Raw genomic sequence first — 25983 nt, 5'->3', positions numbered from 1 at the left:
TCTGAGGTAGTTTCTCTTGGTGCAGAGCACGGGCTCTAGGCACACAGGCTCAGTAGTTGTGGCTCACGGGCTCTAGAGCGCAGGCTCAGCAGTTGTGGCACACGGGCTTAGTTGCTCCGCGGCATGTGGGATCTTCCCGGACCAGGGCTCGAACCCGTGTCCCCTGCATTGGCAGGCGGATTCTTAACCACTGCACCACCAGGGAAGCCCTGTTGTAACTTTTGACTACGCCTGTTTCCTAATATAAATTATAGAAGAGGGATTGAGAGTTTTAAGACAAAGAAAGTTGCTCTAGCTCTGAAACAGCAAGGCCTAAGGGAAAACTGAAGGCTCCTGCCTGGATATATGAGGGTATAGATTCAGGCCTGAGGGGAATCAACTCGAGAGAAATGTATGAACTGAACTCTGAGGGAGCTGAGAAAGTTGAAAGGGAAAGAGGGAGAAAAAAATAGAAGCCAAGCAGCTGCTGATTCCCCTATTCAGGTGGCCTGCCTAACAACCCTGAGACCTGTTGAGCCAGTTCTCAGGGAGCTGGGGATGGCTTTCCCCACTACTCCAGATTATCTCCAGGACTCCGTGGGAAGTCCTGGAATCTGGTGGAAGCAGCAGGATTCTTCCAGGACAGGGTGAGCTGGAGATTTGCGTGGGAAACACTGAAAATCTGAGGATTCTCTTCATTATAGGATAGGCCAAGACAATAGACTTCTACACCTTTTAAGAATCACAAGATCCATTTCCATTCTTTGAAAACTTTTAATTATTATTAAAACCTAAGCAAACACAGATATATAGGGGTACTGTTGCTGAAACTCAGCCCTGTTCACCGGTGCTGAACAGAGACGCAGAGACAGAGTTTTCGGTGAAGTATAAAAGAGTAGCTTTTATTGCTTTGCCAGGCAAAAGAGGCCACAGCAGGCTAATGCCCTAAAGACTGTGCCCTCCCTTAAGAGAGAACAGCAAGGGGTCTTATAGTTTGCAAGTGGAAAATAGGGCCATAGATAAGGATCAGGGTAGATGCAAGCTTGCATTCTTCACTTCTAGACAATTTCAAAGCTCGTGTTAGGTGCTCTCCGGACTGGTTCTGGTGGTCCTTGAGATTATCACACGGTGACCTTCTTTCATGGAAGGAACAATGCTCACAAGGGAAGGGAGTGTTAGGGAGTGTTTCCTTGGAGGTGTAAATACCAGGTGCATAGTACAATTCTAGCTAGAAGGCAATCATTTGCAAAGTGCAATTAAACAAGAAAGAAAAGCATCTGTGAGAGGATGGCCAAGTGAGCTAAAAGAATAAGGCCTACTATAATGGAGGCTATTTTAACTAGTTTTTTGCTGTAAAAGTACCAGCACTCCTATCCTGGATACCAGGTAGCTTCAGCCTTGGCAGTCATGATGGAAGAAAACCCGTTACACATCCTTGTCAACTCTCAGGGGGATCTTGAGCAGGTGATGGAGGAAGCTCAGACGGCGTGATCACAGGTAAACGATCTCCCCAGGAGCTGACACGGGCACAGCGATACAAATCCCTATATAAAACAGAGGGTCAATGTGGGCTGCAGGTTCTCCTATATAAAACAGAGGGTCAATGTGGGCTGCAGGTTCTTGCTACCTTCCACTAATTTTGGTCGCACCCTCTATACCTGCCATGTCTGCGGGCTGTGATCACAGCATGCTGCATATGCCCATCTGGACAGCACAGGTGACAATGCACATGGCGTGGCCGTTTAAGAACAGGCTGAGTGATTCGGGGCCAGCGATTAGCCTCCTCCGGAGACCCTCGGGCAAGGATTACCATCGAGAACTTTTCCTCTTTGGGCTTCTTGTTCTAAGATAAGGACATAGAGATGGCTTAGAGGTAAAAGACAAGGGAAAAAAAAAATTTGAACCTCATTCATGCAGCCCTTTTCATATTCTATAAGTCATGCACATTCAGGGCCTAAAATCTCCAAGCTATTCTCTGAATTTTCCAAATCCTCCCGCCTCTGAGTCTTTTTCATTGTGCTCTCCCAGGCTACTTTCTCCCTACCACAGTATTCCCAGGGTACATACCCAGCTGAAGGGGATGGGATGGTAGGCCTGGGAAAAGCTACAGGCCAGGGGCTTAGAGGCTGTCAACTGGGGACAGGGAAGTTCATGGGGACACTGTGAACACAAACAAAAGACATGAGGTAAGACAAAAGAACAGATCATAAAACCGAAAAACTAAGAGTGAGAGTCAGGAAGGGCTAGGGATAAGGGAGCACAGGAGCAGAGGGTAGGAAAGCCAGAGGAATCACTAAGAGAGAAACTGGATAGGGACACAAGGTACTGGAGGTGGCTTAGCTTTACTCTCTTATTTTTCCTGGCCACAGCTGAGTTCAGATCTTTGCGTGCTGGGAAAGGGAGAAGTAATACTCACCGGGGCAAAGACAAAACCAGGTCGAGGGTCCAAAGGTGACTTCTCTTTTCCCTGAAATCAAAGGAAATCAAAAAAATTAGGTTGGGCCTGAGGGGTCTATTCTCATAACTCAATCTCTGTACTCAGTAAATTGAGGACTCCTCTAACATTCAATTCTGGTAATTATTAACTATGTTCTTTGAATTAAGCTGGCTGCTTCTTTAATACTCCAGACAAAGAACTTTCTCTTTGCAGCAGGAGAAAGGCAGAAACTTGGCACATAGTATGGTGCTCTCCCTTGTCAGCAACCTCCACTCTCAAAAAGATCCCACTATAAAACAATTAAATTTATGATTATACACTGGCTCATACTGTCCCAAAGAGATAAGGTTCTCGGCTCAGAAATGCCCTGGATCAGGGGTCGGCAAACATGTTTTTTTTAAAAGGCCCACAGAGGAGGCCTGTTTCTTTCCTAACTATTCAACTGCCGTTTGTACTGTGAAAACAGCCATAGACAACAGACATACAGCCACAGACACACAAACAAGTACGGCTCATATAAAAACAGGTGGCAGGCTGGATCTGACCCACAGGCCCAAGTTTGCCAACCACTACCCTATATCATAATGACTTCACATGCCTACTATCTTGAGAGTTATCCTCACCACTGTACGACAGAGTCCCTTCAGTTTTCACAGGCGTGCCAGTAACTGGTGAGAATAGGTAGGGTATGGAGGGTAAGGTGAAAAAAGGAGAAAGAACCTTACGTTAAGGACCAGGTCCCTGGCGTCCATGAGAAGGGAGTGCCCAGCTTTTGTTCCATTCTCCACCAATATCTGATTACAAAAGGGGAAAATAAGAAGCCCCGAATTACATGAAAACATAAATGTCAGGAGCTCTGTAAGAACATTCCCAGATGGAATAGGGATCCTAAAAGAAATGGGCATTATATATAAGATGTGGATGGAGACCCTAAAAGAGGGACAAAGGGATCTATGTAAGAGAAATATGGTCAAGAATGAAGACAAGCTCCAATGGGGAGAAGGAAAGGCATGAAACCCATGAAGCTGCTTTAAAACTTGAAGGGAAAAAGGGGTTTCTACTCACCAGAAAATGACCTGTCTTGCGCCACAAGGTTTGGACTACGTCAGTGCGGTTGGCCTTGCTGGGAAGTTCACTGAGAGAAAAGGCTGATACGACCACATCAAATTGTACCTGGTGCACAGGACAACGAACATGACAGACCTGACATCTCCCTCTTCCAAGAGTACAACAAAGGTCTATCCCACTAAATTTCTTCTGCTTTCTTTTATTTTCTAACACTTAACACTAGGTTGCAAAGCCAAGGCCACAGTTTTCCATGTGCATACTCCACATTTAGTATACTTTAAAACATCGCCACTTGCCTTGGGTGATACAGGCAGAAACTGTCTGAAAAAGACACCTGGCACATAAGGCATCCCGGATCCTGAACCACCTGTAGAAGTAGAGATGTGGCAACTATGAGTGTACAGGTGTAAACTGAAGTGACATTCCGATAAGAAACATGGCCCCGAGAACAAAGAAAAACGCTAGCTGAGGGTGAGATGCAATAAAGTAAGCAACTATAAAAAAGGGCCGGGAGAATATTGGGTCACCTGTCCGGTTATTCTTATCCTACCCACTCACAGTCCAACAAAGGCCTCCAGCATCTTCTGCTGGACTATCGCACTGGAAGATCAGACTCATTTTTAACTTTTAGCCCTCTCCTCTCCTCCCCAATAAAAGACCCTCTCTTGTACTCCTTTGCTCTTTTAATTCCTTCAACTTTGGAAAAGCCCTTCCTTATACTTTGTCCTCACCTTTCAGTAGCTTTTCTGCCAATTCCAACATGGCTGTTGAGCTGTCCACGCACATATATTCACGTAGGCTCTGGCCCCAAGTACTATGAGCAGCCCTAAAATGGCAAAAAATAAATCGCCAGCTCTCATGACAGAGTCATCCCTGCAAGAGACCCCTCTGTTCCCAACCCACCCCGGGAGAAACAGAGTGCTATGTTAAAATAGTTGGAAAAACGAATAGTGTTATTTTCTTATTTCATTTACAACTCCTTAAAAAAAGGCAGACTCAAAAACTATTTGTGCACAAAAAAATCTTGATGATATGTAAAACCTCCACCCTAGACTAAATTTCTTTCCTTTTTTATCCTTCTAATCATGGATCTTTTTTTCACTTGACATTTCTTTATGTTCTGGCCCTAATCCATATACCTTCTCATGCCTTGTCTAATCTGAGGGAAGAAACATTCCAGTCCCCAACTTTCCTGTTCTCCCTCTGGTTCTCCAGTCTCTTGATATTGATGTGGTGTAAGCATGGCTCTCTAGAGCTAGAAGTGACAGAGAAAGAGAAAGATACTCACCAGGTGACAGAGCCAGTACCTGAGCCAAAGTCCATCAAGGTTTGTGGCTGGAACTCTGGAAGTCGAGCTTGGATCTAAAGAAATATACAACACCCCACAGTGGGGAAAGTAGACGCTTGGTAAACATGAATTAGGGGACCACAACAGAGAAAATGAGATATGAATGCCTTTCAAGATTCAATGTAAATGCTTTATAGAATAGAAAGCTCTTAAAACAGTGCTTCTAAACCTTTCTTGGGTCAAAAATTCCTTTCGGGCTTCCCTGGTGGCACAGTGGTTGAGAGTCCGCCTGCCGATGCAGGGGACACGGGTTTGTGCCCTGGTCCGGGAAGATCCCACATGCCGCGGAGCGGCTGGGCCCGTGAGCCATGGCCGCTGAGCCTGCGCGTCCGGAGCCTTGCTCCGCAACAGGAGAGGCCACAACAGTGAGAGGCCCGCGCACCGCAAAAAAAAAAAAAAAATCCTTTCAGAGGATAGAGAACCTCCTAAAAAAAAAAAAAAAAAATGCACATGCAACGTCCCAAGTATCCTACTCCAGAAAACTACTTTATGAATAAGGGAACTGACTGTAGGAAATTGAGCAAATTTCACCTCATGGAATGCCCTGGAGACTGCTGCAAAGCCACCATCCAGTCTTGCTGCCATATACACCAGGCTCAGTCCCTCATTGTAGCTGCCAGAAAAACCAGAGAGTCATACCATTGGGAAATAACCTCTATCCCGTAGCTAGCCTCTAGACTTTTAGGAAATGAAATCTTTGGAAAGTGCTCTTCCAGCTCAACACTTTCACTTCTCAACACAGAAGAGTCCTAGGGAGGCTTATAAGCCAGGTCACTTTTTCAAACACAAAACTGTGTAACTGTACTTCCCCAAGTCTCCTTCTTCGGCAGCCCTTCTAGTCTCACTTACCTCAACTCTTGCCAATGATAGGTAGTTCTACGCAGAGCATGCAGCACTCCTCTACAAAGTTTTTCCATCTGACATGAGTCTGGGGTGAGAACAAGGACTGGAAGTGAGGACCTAGGAAGAACAGGGCTCAGATCCAATATTTGAATAGACTGCCTGCCCTCAGATCCAATATTTGAATAGACTGCCTGCCCATTCATCCCCAATTCCCATCTGGGAAAAGCCTCAAAGCTTAAGAGAGAAGTCAAACCTAGAGAAAAGTTTCAGGTAAGAATAACAATGACCACCACCACCACCAAAGTGTATCAGATAGTATATTTTCTCTAACAGCAGTTTATTCAACTCAACCAACTCTATCCCACAAGTTTGTTCTATATTAAAAGGATGTGTAACAAAAATTTAAAGGCTAGAATAAACACAGTATTTTGTGGATTTCTTCACTTCCCCAAAACTTAATATTGTGACGTCTCTAATGCTCCTATAGGGAGGAAAGGGGCTTGAAAAACTAAAGTCTCATGATTGTGTTTTGTTCAATACTATCTTATCTACCGAGCACCTACTATGAACCAGATACTATGAGAAGTCTGGAGAATACGAGATGAATAAAAGGCAGGTCTCTTAATAAGAGACAACTCATAACCATAAAAATAACCTGATAAATTATTCTCCTTTCCCTGTTGTGGGTTTTAGTACTGGACACGAACTTTATTTTACTTGAACAAAAACTTAGATGGTCTTAATCCAGTGGACTTGGGGGACAAAACCAAAGATCTAAGTTTTGACAGGATACTGAAGCACTCACTGACTTTTACTCAAGCCCCAAGCGCAATCTCTGAAATAATCTGTCTTCTCTTAGTAAGGCATCATTGTAATAACTGCTCTCGCCAGAAAGTCAAATAAGAAATTGCAGTATCTATTTAAGAGACTGCGAAATTATTTCTTGCTCTTCATTTCCCTCTGCTTTTTCAATTTGGCCTACTCTTTATTCTTAAGCCCTACCTGCGTTTTCCAGGAATTTTTTCTCAAGATGGACAGCCCGTCTTTGCAACTCCTCTGGCTCTACAGGTAAATGCCGACTCCAGAGATAATTGGTCAGTGCTTGCACCTGCTTCTCCATATTGGGCATCGAGCTCTCTAAGGACCAAAGATGAAAAGTGGAATCACTTGCACGCAGGCCCAGTTTCCACTTCTTCTCGAGCCTCCATTTCCCCCCGTTACTCACCCAGCAGCAGCAACTGCGTGGCGTCAACCAATACTTGCGGCAGCCGCACGCGCGACAGCTGCAGGATGCCGGGGTGCCGGCGATGGGGCCTCTTCCTCAGGAAATCAGATTTGTTATCCACCTGGGATACGCCGGGCACGAGGGCAGCGAGCGCCTGCAGGCGGGGAAAGAAAAGCTGATTGGGGGGCAGAAAGCATGGCTGCGGACGCTGGCTAAGGGAGGGGCGGCCGAGAGCGCTCCTCCTCGGAGCGGAGCTGTTTCTGAGACCCACAGACTCTTCGACTGCAGGGAAAGTAAGCACTCACTCGGGACTGGGGAGCGATTCCAAGGCCGCGGCGCCATCTGCCTAATGTCAGCAGACACGCCGGTCCTCTAGCGGTCGCCATGGAGCCAGAGGTGAACCGGCACCGGAAATGTAGGTGCAGTGACCCTCTCACTCGCCGCGGCGAACAACCTCCGCGGCACGTCGGCGCGGAGCAGAATCAGCCAATGAGGAGAACGAGTGCTTGCTAGTAGCCAATAAGCAATCGATACGTAAAATCTCCTTGAAGAGCATACGTGCTCCTCAGTTCCGACGTAGCGAGCCGGAAGCGAGGTGGCCTCGACTCTTATGTTGGGATTTGTCTCCGCCTCCGAGGGCGGGAGGGGGAAGGGGCGGGCCCTTTGCTGCGGTCTCTAGAAACGCGGCGGAGACAGGCAGAGTTTCTGATTGTATTAACTAGCTGTGTTCTTTTTTTTCTCTTCTGGAGAACGCTGAAATCTTGGGATTTTTACCTCCTGTGTGAAACGGAGAGAATGCAGTATCGGAAAGGTGAAATAAGGAAAGCCAGATTTAGGCGTCCGAATTTAATAGAATAATAGGTAATACTATATTTAATGTTTTTTGCATGTTAGTTTCTCTTAATATTAAACCAGTACTCTTAGATGAATAGCCACCATGAGAACATTATGTTCCAGATAGTGTGGCAAGCACTTTATATGGCACTACCTTATTTAGTCCCCACAATTCTATAGGGTAGGTTACTGTAACCCCATTTTGCACCCAAGGAAAGTGAGTGTTCAGGTGGCTATTACGCCCAAGATCCCAGAGCTTGTTAGGTGAAAACAAGATTTAAACCTCAGCAGTCTAAGTCTGATCGTCACCTTTAAACATATGGTCTACTGCATAATGTTGGTACTTAGAATGCAAGTTACGAAGTGCCAACTACAAATTGGCACTTGCCATTTACCTCTACAAGGATTAAATCATGAGCTGCTGCAGCTGCTGAACTTTAACACTCTCTGAAAGGAGTTCAGGGTGGAGATCAAGAATGAGGTACTCTGGACTTCCCTGGTGGCGCAGTGGTTGAGAGTCCGCCTGCCGATGCAGGGGACACGGGTTCGTGCCCCGGTCTGGAAAGATCCCACATGCCGCGGAGCGTCTGGGCACGTGAGCCATGGCCGCTGAGCCTGCGCGTCCGGAGCCTGGGCCACAGCAGTGAGAGGCCCGCGTACCGGAAAAAAAAAAAAAAAAAAGAGGGTTTGTCTCATGATTACCAATAATTTCCAGAAATCATCAAACTTCTTTGATCAGCAGCAGGTGGCCCCATTATGGCCAGGAACGGGGCGGCTAACCACACACAGGGCAGGCAGCAAGCAGTGCTTAAATGCCACACTAAAGAAAAGAAACAGCATAATTGGAATCAGTGGACCAAACAGCTCCTAGATAAACATGAGGAAAAGGCAAAGAACTCAACAGCCTTGACTGGCAATAGCTGCTGTTGCTTGTTATGGAAGGGAGGGCAGGTCTTCTCAGTACATTTGCCTAAAAAGATAACACTGTTAGCAGGGTAATCTTCGGAAGAGGGAATAAATTACAGTTGTGTGTACATAGGAGAGAGCGTGTGTGTGTGTGTATGTGTGTGTGTGTGTGTGTGTGTGTATCTGTCATGGAGGATGTGTGTGAAATGGGTGGTGACTGTGTGTCTCTCTCTTACAGATGCCTCTGCATCTATAAGAAACCCAAGAGTTAGGTAGAGGGAGAAATGCTGTCTGCTGGGAGCAAGGGAGAAGGGCTTTGCTGTCCTTGACTGACCTCTCTACTTTGTTGGTCCTGCACACTCCAGGCTAGCCCATGGGGATTCAGTGCCCCCCTGTGGTTGGCATGGTTCTTCCTAACTTTCCCCAGCTCCCAGGTCCCTTCCTGAGTCAATCCTGAATTTGGTTTCTAGTTACCACGCCCCAACTAACTCAGCTCTCTCTCCTGTCCTCTGGTTCTTATTCCATTCTTCCTCATTTCCAGCTCATTCAGAAGTCACTTCTGTTCATCTTCTGTTTCCTTAGAGCCCTCTCTGGCTCCTTGCTGGGGATTCAGAGCTTTCGGAAATGATCAAGATTATTCCTTTTTCTGATCCTGATGTTCTCTCTATGAAGCATTCTCTAGCTCTGTTCCAGCTCTTGATACAATATGGTTCAAACTAAAGATGATTCCAGTCCTGGTTGGTAAGGATCTTGGGAAAAGAAAAGGAAATGGTCATTGAAAGTATGGCTGAAAGCAGAGGAGGCTACAGGGGAATCTACAGGCCCCTGGGATGGGAGGGGGCAAAAAATGCATGACCCACCCATGCTTGAAATCTCCAGCCTCTGCTCACTGACCTCAAATGCTGATAGCATCAGTGACCCAGAAACATGTGAAGAGCCTCGGAACCTAATGTGCTTCTCCTCAAGCCTCCTTTCTACAGTCATACAAATCCTCTGTACCAGAAGTAGCTCTCTAACTTCCATATAATCGTGTCCCTTCCAATTTCTCCTTCCGAAGTCTGGGCAAGGTCACTGGAGTTGAAAGCAGCAGAGAATCGATGGTGTGTGGGGCGTCTTCTGTTTAAAGGAAGCAGGGCAAACAGATCGACCTTCTAAAGGCACAGCTGAAAAATTTTTTTGCCCTCATTTCAGCAAAATCACTGTGTTGTTACAGTCCAGATTTCTACATAATTTGTGTTCTTTGGACAGCAATTGATGTCAAATTAGCCAGTCTTTCTTGAATCATTGTAGTTACTAGTTTTTAAAAGTTAATGCAATTTGAAAATATTTTGCTCTGTTAAGTCCATAGCAACTGGCATTGTTAATACAGTTCTTAAAGCAATACTTAGATTTGGAAATGAATTGGTAGGTTTGTTTTTTGTTTTTTTTTAATTTTATTTTTTTTGCACGGGCCTCTCACTCTTGTGGCCCCTTCCGTTGCAGAGCACAGGCTCCGGACGCGCAGGCTCAGTGGCCATGGCTCACGGGCCCAGCCACTCCGCGGCATGTGGGATCTTCCCGGACCGGGGCACGAACCCGCGTCCCCTGCATCGGCAGGCAGACTCAACCACTGAGCCACCAGGGAAGCCCCAAATTGGTAGTTTTATATACCATGTTCTCACACTGTAATGGGCTTGCATATGTTAAATTAACATGATCACATTAAATATTAAGGACTATTTTATTATATAAAGTACTATAACTTACATTGTGATTTTTACCATTTCTTAAAACATTATCTAGATACATAGATAGTTATAAAGAATTCATATCAAGTTCACACATATTGTCCAGACCTACATATACAAATTTAAGAGTAAAGGCATTGTTGGCTATTGCAAACTGTGCCTCAGCTGCTATGTACAACTATTGGGGATATTGTGCTAATTTTTGAGTACCTTCAGAACTGTGCATTGGAACATGAAGGAAAAAAAGAAATAGGTGCTTTGTACCATGTTACATCATAATATAAAAATGGACTGCAGTCATGCTCTCTGAGAGGAAGAATTTGACAGATTTGTCTTTTTTTTTTTTCCCTATATGCTTCTGCTGCCTAGTCCTTCCTGTATTTGGAAGCAGTGCCTGTCTCCTATCCTGGAAGAGGCACAATCTATAAGGAGTCTTGTCACTCGACATAGTCACCTTTAAGGATTTGGGCAAGAGATGTGGAAAAGTGTTTCGCCTGGATTAGAGCCACGTCAGTCCTGAAAGCAGAAGTTTAGGATGATAGGTTGCACTGGATCCCAAGTAACAGAAGCACATCTGTTGTTTAGTAAATTTATTATTTATATGTCTACATTAGTTACTTGTGGGGCTTCCTCAAATGTGAGGCCCAGGGAAGGGGCTCTCCTTTCTTGGGCCTAAGGGTAGTTCTGGCTATATCTTCAGCACTTAGGCAAAGTCAGGCATATAGTCATAGCAGATTCCTAATAAGCATCTGATCAAAAATTTTTTGAGTGAATTGGATGAGTTCCTGAAAGAGATGTGTTGCTGGCTCTCTGGATGCTCTATAGTTGGTGAACTTTTAAAAAAGAAGAGAAGGGCTTCCCTGGTGGCGCAGTGGTTGAGAGTCCGCCTGCTGATGCAGGGGACGCAGACTCGTGCCCCGGTCCGGGAGGATCCCACATGCCGCGGAGTGGCTGGGCCCGTGAGCCATGGCCGCTGGGCCTGTGCGTCCGGAGCCTGTGCTCCACAACGGGAGAGGCCACAACAGTGAGAGGCCCACATACCGCAAAAAACAAAACAAACAAACAAAACTAAGCTGCAGGAGTAAGTTTCAACAGCCTCGGCATGAACAAAAAAGAAGAGAATGTTTTCAGGGCAGGAAAGGGTTAGAATTGTTGGCCAGGAAGAGACTAGTTTAGAAATGTTCTCCAAACAGAATACAGATGAGCTCTCAGGTTGACTTTGTATGGACCTAAGGAGGGTAGTTTCTACTTGAGCCATGAAGGCTGGACCCAGAGTTCAGATTGAAAGAACCCTGCTTCTTCAGAGATCAAGGGATAAAGAGCTCTGGCCTAAGATGGGGACTAGCCGTACATGTGAACTTTGAAATGAACTGCAGCAGGCTTCACAGCCTGAATGGTGGCTGAGAGTGTGCCAAGCACATTGTGTGGCTTGAGACAGTACCCAGAAATTTGCCCTAATGCTCTCTAGTTAGCATGTACTGTGAAAAGTCATCGTCACCATGGTGACAACACACTTTACATAACTATCTGTCAGAGGAAACGGGAGAGGCCTCCCTCATGCCAGAGAGATATAGGGATAGAATAGGATCTCAGGCCACATTTTTTGGAGAAAAAGACTTTGCCTTTCAAATTTATATTGCAACAACTTAACCAGCTGACTGCAAAGCTGGCTAAGAAGTTTTCAGTGTGGGCATGTCCTTGACCTGTGCTCTGGCAAAACCACCTGCTGCCTACTCCTGCTTTCCCTCTCCATCTAGAGGTTTAAGGGAAGAAGTTCTAGAGAACAGACTTGGCAAATTTCAAGGGATAGATGGGATGGATCTTTTTTTTACAGACGCACATTTCCATAAATTTTAGGCATCTGCTGAAAACTGTCAGACTGTAATTCTTATCTGTAGCTCCTACCAAGAAAATAAAGTCTGTAACGTGGTGAATCTTACCTGTCTTGGGCCTTGTAGCAAACTTAGGTTGTAAGCTGCCCTTCTGGGGCATGTTGATATGGATCTACAGAGCTTAGGAAACAAGTCCTTCATTCAACTGCAAGGTTGGGCCTGTGGCTCCTTGCTGAAGGGGAGAAAGAAATTTGACTGTAGCCTTGACAAGCTGTCAGAAAATGATTACTAAGATATAAAGAGACAGTTCACAATAGAGGATTATGATTAGTGAAATAAACATTGGGGAAACTATTTAAACTCACTAGTAAAGAAATACATATTAAAACATTAGGATAGGGACTTCCCTGATGGGCCAGTGGTTAAGACTCTGCACTTCCACTGCAGAGGGCACGGGTCTGATCCCTGGTCAGGGAACTAAGATCCCCGCACACTGTGTGGCACAGCCAAAAATACCGTCCGTCCCCCCCCCCCCCCCCCCGCCGCACACAAAATAAGCATTAGGGCACAGTTTCTCCTATTAAAATAGCAAGGTTGCAGTGAAACTTATATTCCACAGCAGATGGCATTATAAATAGGTGTTAACGTTTTGGAGGGCAATTTGCAATATATCAAGAGCCAAAAGGATTTTTTGTGTTCTTTGATCCATTGATCCCAATTTTGTTATTCTGTAAACATTTATAGAGTCCCTTCCAAATGACAGATAACATTCTAGGCAGAGACATCAGAGATTGGTGTTGCATACTGTGCCCTTCAGGAACTGACAGCCGACTGGGGAAAAACATACCAATAATCAGATAATAATAATACAAAGGTGAATGGGGAAGATGGGGGCCTAACTGCAGGTCTGGTGAGTGTGTGGCAGGGGACAGGGAAGGTTTCCTGCAGGAGATGACACCACTCTGAATCTGGGAGGATAAATAATTACCCTAGAAAACCATGTGGGGAAGGATGTTCCAGGCAGATCCAGAATAAGACCTGGAGGTGGCTGTCCATGGTTCAGCTTGGCTAGAGGATAGGCCTGGAAGTGATTTCAGAAAGTTATTCAACCATTCTCAAGGCTGACATTAGAAAAACTTTTTACACGTTTAGTTTCTTTCTCTTGACTCTGGCTTTTATTTTCTGCCTAGAGGTACATATTCATCCCTTCACTTCCCTGGGATAGACATAGGCAAATCATGCCACCTTGGCTACAAACTCCCCTGTAGTAGCAGCTGGCAAGCATGAGCTGCATTCCCTGGGTCTCTTTAACACAATGCAGGACTTCAGTGATCCCTGAGCCCCTAATATGAAGCAGAGATGACTTCTTGGGTAGGAGAGACTGGCAGCTGGAGCCACAGGGCACAAGACAGGCAAGACCTACATGATCCTTTCCCTTTCCCATGGCAGCTCCATCTGGCATGGGGCCCCTGGTGCCTTGGCAGAGCAGAGAGTCAGGCCACAGTATAGAAGAAAGTGATGGGAACACACACTAACTGTCTCCAGAGAAGAATGGACTTAATCCTGCTCACCAGCATTGCCAAGAGTGAGATGGGAAGATTGAAAGCCTGAGAATTATAACCTAAAGGAAAAGTTAAAGGAGAGGGCCTGGGGAAGAAAAAGTTTTGCAACACTAAGAAGAGTCAACATGTAGTTTGTTTTTATATTCCATTTCCTCCAAAACAAGAGCAAGCTGAATGGGGTCACAATTGCAGTACATTGGTCCCAAAGGCATTTAGACATGAGAAAGCACTCTCTAGCAGTGATCATGTAGATGCCAGCATAAGGAATCTGGGAGACCCTGGAGAGCTCTATCAATAGGAGAAGCCCTGTTATCACCCCACCATGCTGTGAATGGCTAGATGGCTGAGATGCCAGGTTTAGGGACTCAGGCACTCTCCTTTCACCTAGGGGGTGGCTCCATTTCATTCGGTAAAGATCTGCTTAGCAAGTGCTATGGACCATGCATCATAAGTGAATGTGTATCTATCTTTTTTTTTTTTTTTTTTTGCGTTACGCGGGCCTCTCACTGTTGTGGTCTCTCCCATTGCGGAGCACAGGCTCCGGACGCGCAGGCTCAGCGGCCATGGCTCACGGGCCCAGCCGCTCTGCAACATATGGGATCTTCCCGGACCGGGGCACGAACCCGTGTGCCCTGCATCGGCAGGAGGACTCTCAACCACTGCGCCACCAGGGAAGCCCTGTATCTATCTTTTACTTCAATTTTCCAGATGACGGATAATGATTCTTGTCTAAAGGCCTGTGGCAGATCAGAATAGGGTCTGAATCACAGCGGGAGCCCTGAATCAGGAGGAAGAAGGCCAATCAGTGCTGAGTGGTCAGGCTGAAAGAACCAACTAATAGAAAAGCAAAGACTTGGCTGAGCGAGAGGGTGACCCAGCCTGCAGTGCATGAGGTTGATGAGGCATTTAGAGAGCTGTCCCCAAGTGTGGACTGTGACCAAAAACGTCTTGAGACTAAAGTTCTGGCTCTCATGATGGAAGGAGAACAGGACTAGGGGGTTAGGATTTTTCTTCATGGAAGCTGGGAGGGCATTTGAGGGAGCAGCGTTATTTACACAGTCAGCACCAATTCTTTTCCTCAGGTCTCAGCTCCTGCTCTTGCTACCTTCCATCCTCAGGCCCTCTTCCCTTCCTTCCAGCTGACTCTGAGGGGCTCTTCTTCACTGGGAATCTATGAATATTCTTTTCCCCGGGCCCTTTTGATTTCCTGGCTTCAAATGAGAGAGCCCCAGGGCTACTTAGGGGAGAGGACAGTCAGGGTGGAGGCTGGCTTGTTGCTCAGACTGGGTTGCATTTGGTGAAAGGATTTATGCTTTCTAGTCAGACCCTCTTCTTCCTTACCACTGCTTTTCCAGATGAAATGGAACAATTGGATTCCTTCCCCTTACAACCTGTGGCAAAAACAAGAGGCTCAAGGAGAGGAGACAATTATCTGGGGAGTCCGGGAGTTGGGGCTGCCTTCTCTTTGCTTCTTTTCACCCTCCAGGCCATGCCTGGGTCTGATTTCCTCAAGGACCATTGGGCTCCTGCTATGCAGTCTCGTCACATATTGCTTGAGGTCCCGTTTGAGTGTCAAGACTGAAAAGTCTCAACTTTCATCCCTGGAAGATAATGGGACAGTACTCCTTACTCAGCCCCACCACATCCAGTCCCTCCCTCCCTGGGCAATATAACAATACACCTTGGGAGGAAAGACCCTCAACACTTCTCCAGCCACAGAATCCTCAACTGTAACTCTGCGAGATCCTCAGCCCCAGGGCCTAGTAAAGGGGGCTGCACACATGAGATCAAGATTGTGGAAGTGAGGATTCTCACTGGAGGGGTAGCAATAGCTGTGGTGACCCTTCTGTGGTCCTGGGGAGAAGAGTGGGTAAGGGGTTGAGTGAGGTAGTTATAAATAAGGCAAAGTGAGCATGAGAGGAAGAGGAGGCTGGGGAGGCTTTCTTAGTTTGCAGCATGAGGCAGGTTTCTAATGGTGGAGAACTTTATTTTTATTGAATTTGAAGGGCTCACCATTATTCTAGCCTGCCTCTCACTTTTTAGCTGTCTGACTTCGGGCAGGTGGCTGAAACTTTCTGAGAGTCAGTTATCTCTTTATAAAATGGGATTGTAAAAATGCTTGCCTTAACTCATAAGGTTGTGGTGAGGATCAGATGGGGAAAAAAAAAAAGCTCTGTAATCCCTAAACCACTTCACAAATGTAAGTTATGGCAATTACTGAGGAGCGATTAGGTGAGGATCATAGATGCTTTGGGATAAGGTGGGATCTCTGCACCACGTTTAGAAGGAGGTGGGATGTGGCCCTCTTCTTGTGTGACAGCTCCCTCTACCTCAGTTCCTTGAAGAAATCTAGACCCAGCACTGTGATTAGGAATGTGCTGGGCCAGTGCAGAGGGATGGGAATAAAGGAAGGGGAAGCCCTAGAGAAGAAAAGGATATGGGTCAAGTAGAAGAGGGTGTGGCCAAGTGAGTGTCTGAACTGGTGCAGAAGAGGGAGTGTCAGAAAATTCCAACAGAGAGTGGCAAGAACTTGCAGTACTACATTTCCTGACTAGGAGGACGGAAGATACTGTATCTCGGGGAAGAGACATTCTCGCTGAGTGCCTTTCACAGAAAACACGGTTATGACATGGACCCTCATCCAGTTTCTGCTGCTAGATCAGACTGTTTTTCTCCCAGGCCCAGGACTCCCACAGCGTCATCATGACTCCCCCAGGTCCAGGATCCCGCATGGGTCCAGTCAGTACCACCACGTGATGATGCAGCACAGGGGAATGGTCTCTAGGGTCTGCAAGTCCCTCAGGACCTTCCTTCGCCAGAGCTTGCAAAGGATAAATGACGTGCAGCGCCATACCTACCAGGTGCCGGAAGGAATGAGTTTTCCACCTCTGAAAACTCACCACCAAGTGGTACCTCTGGGGTCCTAGTGCTCTGACTGTCCTTACAGGTCTTAGGATCTGGTCCTGGCACATCCGAGTGGCCTCTGTGCCAAACCAGCATGTTCATCTGGAGGGCTGGACTCCCGGGTCACCGGGTCCTCCGTGGGCCGTCTGAGGATCTCAGCGCCCCAGCACCTTCATTGGACCGCCTTTTGTGGTGCTCTCCCTCGTTAGACTTCTTCCCCGAATCTGCACAGCTCACTGACCCCAGCCCACCATCTCTCTCAGGGCGCCTCAAGTGACAGGGAGTGGGGTGAGGAGACGTGAGTGTACGACGGGAGAATGGCTATGCTGTCGCCCTTCCTGTCAGATGAGTGCAGGGCCCCCGTGACATCCTAGGCTCAGACTTGCCACTTGTCCGGCTTTTCCCTGGTCCCCCTTTCGCCTGGGGAATCTTGGCAGGGTTCGCAGTGCGTGGGGTGGGAGCGGGGCAGCATCAACTTCGGGAAGCCTTGATCCCGCTCTAGGGTTATGCTCTCAGAGTCATGGAGGCAATTTGTTCAGGAGCTGTTCTCATAAAACTGATCCTGGCTGGCAGCGTTTCCTCTGGCGGCTCTATCCTCTTCTCTGGCGGAGGCGCCGCGCACCGCACTGGCAGGCAGGGGGCGCTATGCTGCTTGCTCCGCACGAGCCGAGAGCAACAGGTCGAAATTTCCCTCTTGGCTCTGCTTAGCAAGCCTGAGACCGGCTTTCTTTTAAAAGCCTTTTTGAGCCCTGAGAGGAACAATAGAGAAATAGACACATAGGATTTAAATATCTTAAAACAGATCAGCTGCCAAAGTACAATATTTTTACCCTTCCGCGGCGAACTGGCCCCCTGCCTTATTCTACCTGCTGCCTTGGGATAGTCACACTTTTTCAAAGAGAGAAAAGCAGAAGCAGACACGTCTACTGAGCATCCATTGTGTACCATGAGCCGCCAACAGTAGAGTGAAGATGGAGGAGGACCAGGGGAGGAGGGAGAGAGTATCAGCAGAACGCTTCTCTTTTCTGCTCCAAGAGCAAGCGTTCTCTGTGAGCATGTCTCTCTCTCTCTCCCTCTCTCTGTCTCTCTCTCTGTCTCTCTCTCTCTCTCACTATCATCATTTGTATCTCTATCTCTGATAGTACGGGCATATGGTAAAAATATAACCTCAAACATTAGCAATGTGTATCCAGTGAAAAGAATATCTTCCTTTAATATTTGTCTTTTAGGCCCCAGTTTCTTTTCTAAAAGCAACAAATATTTAGTTTCTTTGTATCTTTTCACAGTCTATACATAATATATATGCCTATACACCTCTATACATTTATTGGTATGTATAGAGGTTTGTGTGTGTTTGTATCTCTTTCATTTACCCCGCACATAGTGGTATCATATACAGTGTTCTGCACCTTATTTTTTAACTACTATGTTTTGGCGAAGGATGTACCTCACTCTAGTTAATGGCTGCGTGGTATTCTCATCTATGGCTATTTAATCATAGATAAAATCATACAGTTTGTTCCAGTCTTTTACTGCTAGAAACAAGATAGAATGTAGATCCTGGAACAAAATAGCAACATGAAACCCTTTGTATTCAGCTGTTGACAAGCTCACTCCCATACATGATTAATGTTCCCAAGACCCCAGCACTGAAGCTCCTGCAAGCTGTGGGGTGGGGGAGGAGTTGTGAGTTGGCAGCACCAAGTCTTCCAGATGCACCCAGTATCGTTGACCCCAAGGAAGCCTGGGAGACTATTATTTTTCAGAACATAACAACACGACCAGGGAATGTTTCCTTGTTATGAGAGCCCAGCGACATATCTGCACGTGGAAGTCAGCATTATAGTTTCAAAGTTCTGGTCTTTTAATACTAGAGAAAGCAAATACCTATTTATATGTGTTAGATAAATTAGATACAAGTAAGAACCGCGAATTTAGTTTCATATAGAGAGAATTTTAGAGCAAATTGCAAGCTCTCATTTTCAAGCAACTTCTATGGGGTAAGCACTTTACATAAATTGACTCATTTAACCCTCATGACAACCCATGAGGTAGCTACCATTAGTCTCATTTTTAAAAAAATTTATTTATTTTATTTCTGGCTACCTTGGGTCTTTGTTGCTGCGTGCGGGCTTTCTCTAATTGCAGTGAGCGGGGGCTACTCTTCGTTGTGGTGTGCGGGCTTCTCATTGGGTGGCTTCTCTTGTTGCAGAGCATGGGCTCTCGGCTCACGGGCTTCAGTAGTTGTGGCACTTGGGCTCAGTAGTTGTGGCTCACAGGCTCTAGAGCGCAGGCTCAGTAGTTGTGGCGCACGGGCCTAGTTGCTCCGCGGCATGTGGGATCTTCCCGGACCAGGGCTCGAACCCGTGTCCCCTGCCCTGGCAGGCGGATTCTTAACCACTGTGCCACCAGGGAAGTCCCCATTATTCTCATTTTAAAGGTGATCAAACAGAGGCCCACACAGTTAACAGACAATAGCGGCAGAACCAGGAGTGTCTCCCTCAAAAGCCAAGTGTTCCCATTTATTCCAGGCTGCCTCTGAAGAGGGCGCTGGGGTGCACCGTATGTTTAGGGTATCTCCTTTGGCAAAAACCTATGTTGAAGAGAGCAAGCTGGTTCCAGAGGGCTCATACATTTAAAAAAAACTGAATGGGTAGACCCTGCCAGGGCTCCCTACAGATATAGGACAAGGGAGTAGGAGAACTCCAGTCCACATAGTGTCACAGCAATGCTCATCTCTGCATGGGATGGCATGAATGGATACCTGACATCCTGAGAACATGAGTCTTGCTCATATAGGAGCTTCTCTAGAGGTACAAAGGATTGGATACCCACTGGGAATCTCCCATATCTCTCCTAAGGACCTGGGACTTCGACATGGGCACCAGAGTGGCCATGGCAGTGAGAGGCTGTAGAAGTCTTCCTGCTCTCAGTTCATGACTCTCTGAAGGAAATCTTAAAATTATCCCAAATGTAGTCATCTGGGCCAGGGGCCTCCGTTGTTCAACAACTTACTTATTTAGCAGTTTCTATTCCAGTTTCCGGAGAGGAATCCCCAGGAAACTTGGGTTCATCATTAACTTCTCCATGCCTTCTAGAAATACCATTTCTAATATACTGCCCTGCAACAGGAACTAATTCAAGAGAGAATTCTGGAAGGATCTGTCAGTGTTTTTGAGAATCACTAGGAACCAACATGGGCAACCTAGCTACTCAGCCCAGGAGGTTGTCTAGAAAATGAAGAAGAAATGTGAGAAGAAAGGGATGGAAAAAGAGAGAGGAAAAAGAGAAGAGAGAAAGGTATATAATGAGAAAATATATTTATTAATGATATGGAAATTATTTTTCATTTCTGAATTAGTGGAATCCTTTACTGACTGCATTAGATGTGCCAAGTCTTGTGTTAAAGGCTAAAACCAGGAGAGGAGTGGAATGTGTTATGGGAGGTGCTATCTTCTTTTTCTTGTACAAACCTTGTTCCAAATTTACATTTTTATTTTTTTAAAAAGGAACATTTATTTATTTACTTATTGGCTGCATTGGGTCTTCGTTGCTGTGTGCGGGCTTTCTCTAGTTGCAGTGAGCAGGGGCTACTCTTCGTTGTGGTGTGCGGGCTTCTCATTGCGGTGGCTTCTCTTGTTGTGGAGCACAGGCTCTAGGCACGCGGGCTTCAGTAGTTGTGGCTCACGGGCTCAGTAGTTGTGGCTCACGGGCTCTAGAGCGCAGGCTCAGTAGTTAGTTGCTCCGCAGCATGTGGGCTCTGCCTAGACCAGAGTTCGAACCCGTGTGCCCTGCATTTGCAGGCGGATTCTTAACCATTGCTCCACCAGGGAAGCCCCCAAATTTCCATTTTGAACTCAGTAAGGTGCCTTTATTCAAGCTCTGAAAGTACTATGGCATCAGATATCAATAAAATCTCCTAAGGTTCTACAGGTCAGTTCAGTCTTCCCCCAACCCCCTTCAACTCTTTAATCCTACTCCAGCCCACTAAAGAGCCATGTTATATATAAAGAGGCCCAGAATTCCCTGGTGGTCCAGTAGTTAGGACTACGCGTTTTCACTGCTGAGGCCCCGGATTCAATCCCTGGCTGGGAAACTAAGATCCCGCAAGCCCCACGGTGCGGCCAACAAAAAAAGAGTTCTAATAGTTGGAACAAATAGAGCCAGGGGAGGCTGTTTGCAAAGGAGAAACCCAGCTTCCTTTTTGTTTTTAGTAATGCCCCTTGTTTCCTCTTCACATAAACATTCTGCATCTCATCACCTCCTGATGCTGGAAACTTGAGTCTTTGATTTTTTTTGCTGTTCAGTTTTGCAAAGTGTTAGAACAGTTTGTTAAGTACTTCTTGAGTTTTCTTCCTCTGTTTCACTTGCATTGGATTTACTTTCTCTAATTTTCAGTCTGGACCTGATCATTGCTTCTACTCTATGTCAACTAACAACCTGAAAAAGCACAAAAGTCTTTCTGTAAAATCTGTAAAAGAATGAATATCTGGTGTTGTATAAAGGACTCCAATCTAGGTTTCTAGAATCTTGCATTTATTCACACATGTGCTGTTTTCTACACAATTGTCATGTACATTCTTAGTGCTTGTATTTCACTATGTAAATTGGGAATTTTATCTTTTTTTGTAAACCACCCATTTACGGACAGTGTACTCTATTCCTGAAACTGTGTTACCGACAAGGTATATCAGGATGCATGAAATGGTAGTCTAGATCCCCAAGTGGCCTGTGGAAAGTAGAGAAACTGATTTTGTGATGGAAGTAATATCACTTGTATAAACATGACTTAGTGGGAGTTCAAGGGGTGGAGGAAGTTACTTTCCCTGATAGGTCCAGGAAGGCTTCCAGGAGGAGACTCCATCAGAGCAGGGCCATGAGGATAAGCAGGGGTTTGCTCAGCATTAGGGAAAGGCTGGGCATTCTAGGTGAAGGAATTGGTGTGGAACAATGCACAAAGGTGGAAAAGGACTGAGTGCTAAGAGATAGAGGTTAAATCACTGGCCCAGCTTCTAGGTGAGAAAAATTGGAATTAGACTCTTGAACTGGCATACTATAATCGTTCAGCAAAATTAATCCACATAATTTTTACTACCTTTCTATATTCTCATCTGAAAATGTGATCCTGTTACCATTGTTGTCCTTATACAAATATGGACACAAATGTTGACCTAGACAGGACTGAAGGCAAAGCTAGTAGAACTCTGTTTTGTCATGTTGTTTTGTGGAATTCCTTAATTCCTTTGACTATTAAGCAAGTTTTTTCATATATATTGTGTGTTAAGCATTTTTATAGGTGATGAGGGTATAAAAGTGAATTAGGTATATTGTACCCCTTCTGAGATGCTTTAGTGTCTCAGTGGGCAGCAAGGCTGTACTCAAGTGTTTCTAATATGAGGCAAAACCCATATACTACAGTCATAGCAGTCTACCTGGCTCAAGAGCTGATCTGATTGGCCTAGTCAGTGGGTTTTGTTGTTGTTGTTAGCAATCTAAAATAATTTAAAAATAATTTTTGGAGTTGATGATAACCTTTCCCAACAGGGATTCTCACACAGAAAATGTGGATCCCTGGTTTGCCTTAAAATAGCCCACCAAAATGTGGCCATGTAACCATCAGCTAGAGCAGAGTAGCAACTGCCACTTCTAAAAAGCTCAAGAACTCTTCCCTGATTCCACTCCTCCCTCCTGACTCCCATACTGTCTGTTCACTCAGTGATGATACCTATCTGGCTCCTGTAGACATTTGTGTTTATGAGCCATCAGACTTGTTAAGTGTCCTGAGAGAAGTCTAGATGATACTCTACCCTATCCTTGACCATTCTTCTTTAGATTGTATTCAGAGAACATCCCCAAACACATTTTCTGATAGTTTTTTTCTATAGATTCCCTCTGCACATTTTTAATTGCCCTCCATTGCCTTCAAATTAAATCCAAATGACCTAGTTGACAGGAAAGATCTTGGGCTGAGGATCTGTTTATTTGAAAAGAAATGAATGCAAACCCATATTGAAAGTATACTGGATTCTCAGCATGATTTTGTCTTTAGTATCAAAACACTGCTAAATGTGAGCTTGTTCTGTTATTTCATTAGTTTAATCACCACATCAACAGCCACTGAATTATCAGCCAATGTCATTATGCCATTATTTGTAATCCAGGGGCATTGTAAGATATAGTCTTGAGAAACAGTCTTCTGCATTGTGGTAAAAACAACTGTTGAGGACATTGACCACAGGGTTTCTCAAAGTCATCTGATGTCTAGCCCTTGCTAGTACCCCCAGGGTACTCTTGCGATGTGTGCCCTTAACCTGCTGAAAGGGAGATGCCAACTGACATTTCCTTTCTGCACACGGCTTTCCTAATGCAGTAATAACATTTTATAATTATAAACACTGCTTGGTTTAGCCTCTCTTTTGGACAGAGTTGATTAAATATGACCAAATCTTTGATTTGGGGCTTCATTTTTTCTACTGTCCTTGGGTTTTTTATTCTTCTGTGAAAGCATTTTTCCAGGTAGAATTTTTCAACTTAAACCTCAAGATACAGCTGTTTATAAAAGTATGAAAAGTATACAGCTGCTTTTAAAAGTATCTTAAACCTCAAGATACGGCTGTTTATAAAAGTATGAAGCTGTTTATAAAAGTATAAAAGTATGAAAGCTGTTTATAGAAGTATAAAGTATGAAAAGTGTACAACTGCTGAGAAGTGAGCTGACTGATGTTATGGAGTACACAGAGAAATATTTAAGGTGTTAATTGTTATGGGTTTATTTTAATGTGATGAATTATCAGTGTGTCAACTCTGTGGTTTCATATGTATTACTGCTTAGAACAAAACTGTGTGAAAAACTGAGTTGATAAAAAGGAAATATTAATAATACAGATGGAATGGAGCTATGGTGCAGGATATCTGATGTCTCGGAAACCCTGAGATAAACAGTCAGGCTTACCTGGGTCTATGCCCTAATTGTCTTGTTTCTCAGTTTGAGCTATTCCACTTGTTTCTCAACAATAGTCATTACTGCTGATAATTTTTAGTAGTTAAGGCTTTCCTTTTGATGCCATTCAGGCTAATTTTGGGCCTCTTAACTGTTAAGGTATGTTCTTTCTCCAAAGCCAGGATATTTTCCTGTGTGGAATGTTATCTCCTACTTCACCTCAGCCTCACGTGAGAAGAACAAGCTTGTTTGTCTGTTAAAGTGCATGGGCTTTAAAAAAAAAGACAGATCAGAGTTTGACTCACAGCTCTGGTCTTCACCAACCATGTGACCTCACTCAAGGAGTTTGCCTTCCCTTTTCTACCAGGGAAGCAGTAAAATTCTTTCTGGATACACAGACATCCTTAGTCTGATGGTGGGTCATGCTGGATGTTGAGCACCGCTGAAAACACTAGAAAGTGTGGGGAGTGTTACCAACTGGACAGCATTATTGTGAGGCTTAATCCCAATTGCCTTGTATGAAATACGTGCATCATAAGGTGGTGGCTTTCTTGTTATTTTCAACCCTTTTTGCATTTATTTTCAACACTCCATAAGGTATAAATATCGTGAATGATGCTGAGATATTTTAGGCTGTCTAGCACCCATCAAAGCTTTCTCTTAGGTTTCATAAGTTTTAGGCCTTCTGTTTTCCTCATAGACCAGAGGTTGGTGAACCTCACTGGAGAGTGCCAAGAATGGAACTACTCCATTAATGTTTGCTGACTGACAGGTATCCCCAAGTGCATTAGCCAGTTGGCCAGTCTTCACATCTAGACAGCCTCAGAGGCCTAAGATCACCCTGTAGTCTTCTGTGATGATCTTTTATCTTGCTCAATTAAACAACAGTTCTGAGGGGTAGGGATTTGCATGCTGCCTGCAATATAATAGTTAAATGTTTTTCTCGATAATAGTAAAGCAACAATAACAGTAATAAATATACATGCTCCATTAGTCAGGTTTCTCCAGAGAAACAGAACCAATGTTATTAAAAATATATAAAGAGATTTGTAGTAAGGAATTAATTCATGCAATTATGGAGGCTGGCAAGTTCTAAGATCTCCAGAGTGAGTCAGCAAGGTAGAGACCCAGGAGAGCTGTTGGTGTAGTTCTAATGCAAAGACAGGCAGGCAGGCTGTAGACCCATGAAGAGCTGATGTTTCAGTTTGAGTCAAAAGGCAGGAAAAAGCCGATGTCCCAGTTTGAAGGCCATCAGGCAGGAGAATTCTGTCTTATCTGGGGGAAGGGTCAGACTTTTTGTTCTATTCAGGCCTTCAACTGACTGGATGAGGCCCACCCACATTAGGGAGACAATCTGTTTTACTCAATCTACCAATTTAAATATTAATGTCGTCTAAAACCACTCTCACAGAACTACCCAAGATAGTGTTTGACTGAACATCTGGACACCCCATGGTCCAGTCAAGATGACACAAAATTAACCATCACATATACATACATATATTTTATTTCAGGTAATCGAGCTATTTCTTCTGGATTTAGGTATAATCTTTAAAAAAAAAAAGATTTACATAGTAGAAAAATTCAGAAATGAGGATTGCATTTTCTGTAGACATTCCATTACACACACACACACACACACACACACACACAACCCTACTCCTTTATCAGGAATTCAGAGAATTACAAGAGTCTCAGTTAGAAGGAACTTGGACATTTGTTCCAAGTCCTTCATTTAACATCTGAGGACCAGAATGGTAGAGTGATTTATCTAGCTGACACAGAAAAGTAGAGATAGTACTGGGAAGGAAACACATGGCTCCTTGAAACAAGGATTCCATAAGTACTACGTGGCTATTTAAAAAACAAGGTGGGTCTATGTACAACCTGTAGAGATCCCCAGGAGAACGTGCAGAATCAAGGTAGTGGGACAGAGAGAAGGAAGGAGGGAGGAGCTGGAACTCGATACACAAGAGGAAGGAAAGTATGACAAAGTGAACTTCTCAAGTGAGTACTTAGATGAGTGAGGAAGAGGAGAAAGGAAGAGTCCTGAGGGCCTGGAGTCTGGAGGAGGAGGGACTGGTAACTAGGGGAAGTGAGACAGAGATGCCCTACTTTCTATCTCTCCATTCCCTCTTCTAGGACAGAGAACATGACTCAGATGCGTATCCTCTTCGTACTCACTTCTGGACAAGACAGTCTTCTTCTAGGCCAAGAACTTTGTAAATTTCCTCAAATGACTCCTCAGCATCATTAGTAAGGGTTAGGGGGCACTCCTTGCATTTGAAGTCAGACCTCCCCACCCCAGTAGGGTTGATTCTCCAGGCTCAGCAGCATCAGACATGGTTGATCAGTCCCTCCTCCTTGATGAGGCTGAC

The 25983-nt window shown here is 45.0% G+C and overlaps 1 protein-coding gene across 1 annotated transcript; it reads right to left on the bottom strand.

Moving 5' to 3' along the window:
• Positions 1-733: 733 nt before the first annotated feature.
• On the bottom strand, positions 734-7398 carry METTL17 (methyltransferase like 17). Its single transcript, XM_081227661.1, is given in 15 exon segments — positions 734-1431; positions 1433-1523; positions 1638-1822; positions 2047-2139; positions 2396-2446; positions 3142-3210; positions 3482-3589; positions 3781-3851; positions 4216-4310; positions 4773-4846; positions 5364-5445; positions 5682-5760; positions 6678-6812; positions 6901-7054; positions 7206-7398. Coding segments are annotated over 15 exon segments (1395 nt in total). The 5' UTR covers positions 7287-7398; the 3' UTR covers positions 734-1404.
• Positions 7399-25983: the final 18585 nt, after the last annotated feature.

The sequence above is a fragment of the Mesoplodon bidens genome, assembly GCF_964165515.1.
Source record: "Mesoplodon bidens genome assembly, chromosome: 3".
NCBI classification, from domain to species: domain Eukaryota; kingdom Metazoa; phylum Chordata; class Mammalia; order Artiodactyla; family Ziphiidae; genus Mesoplodon; species Mesoplodon bidens.
The sequence above is the reverse complement of the archived record's forward strand: the minus strand, read 5'-3'. Positions and strand labels throughout refer to the sequence as shown.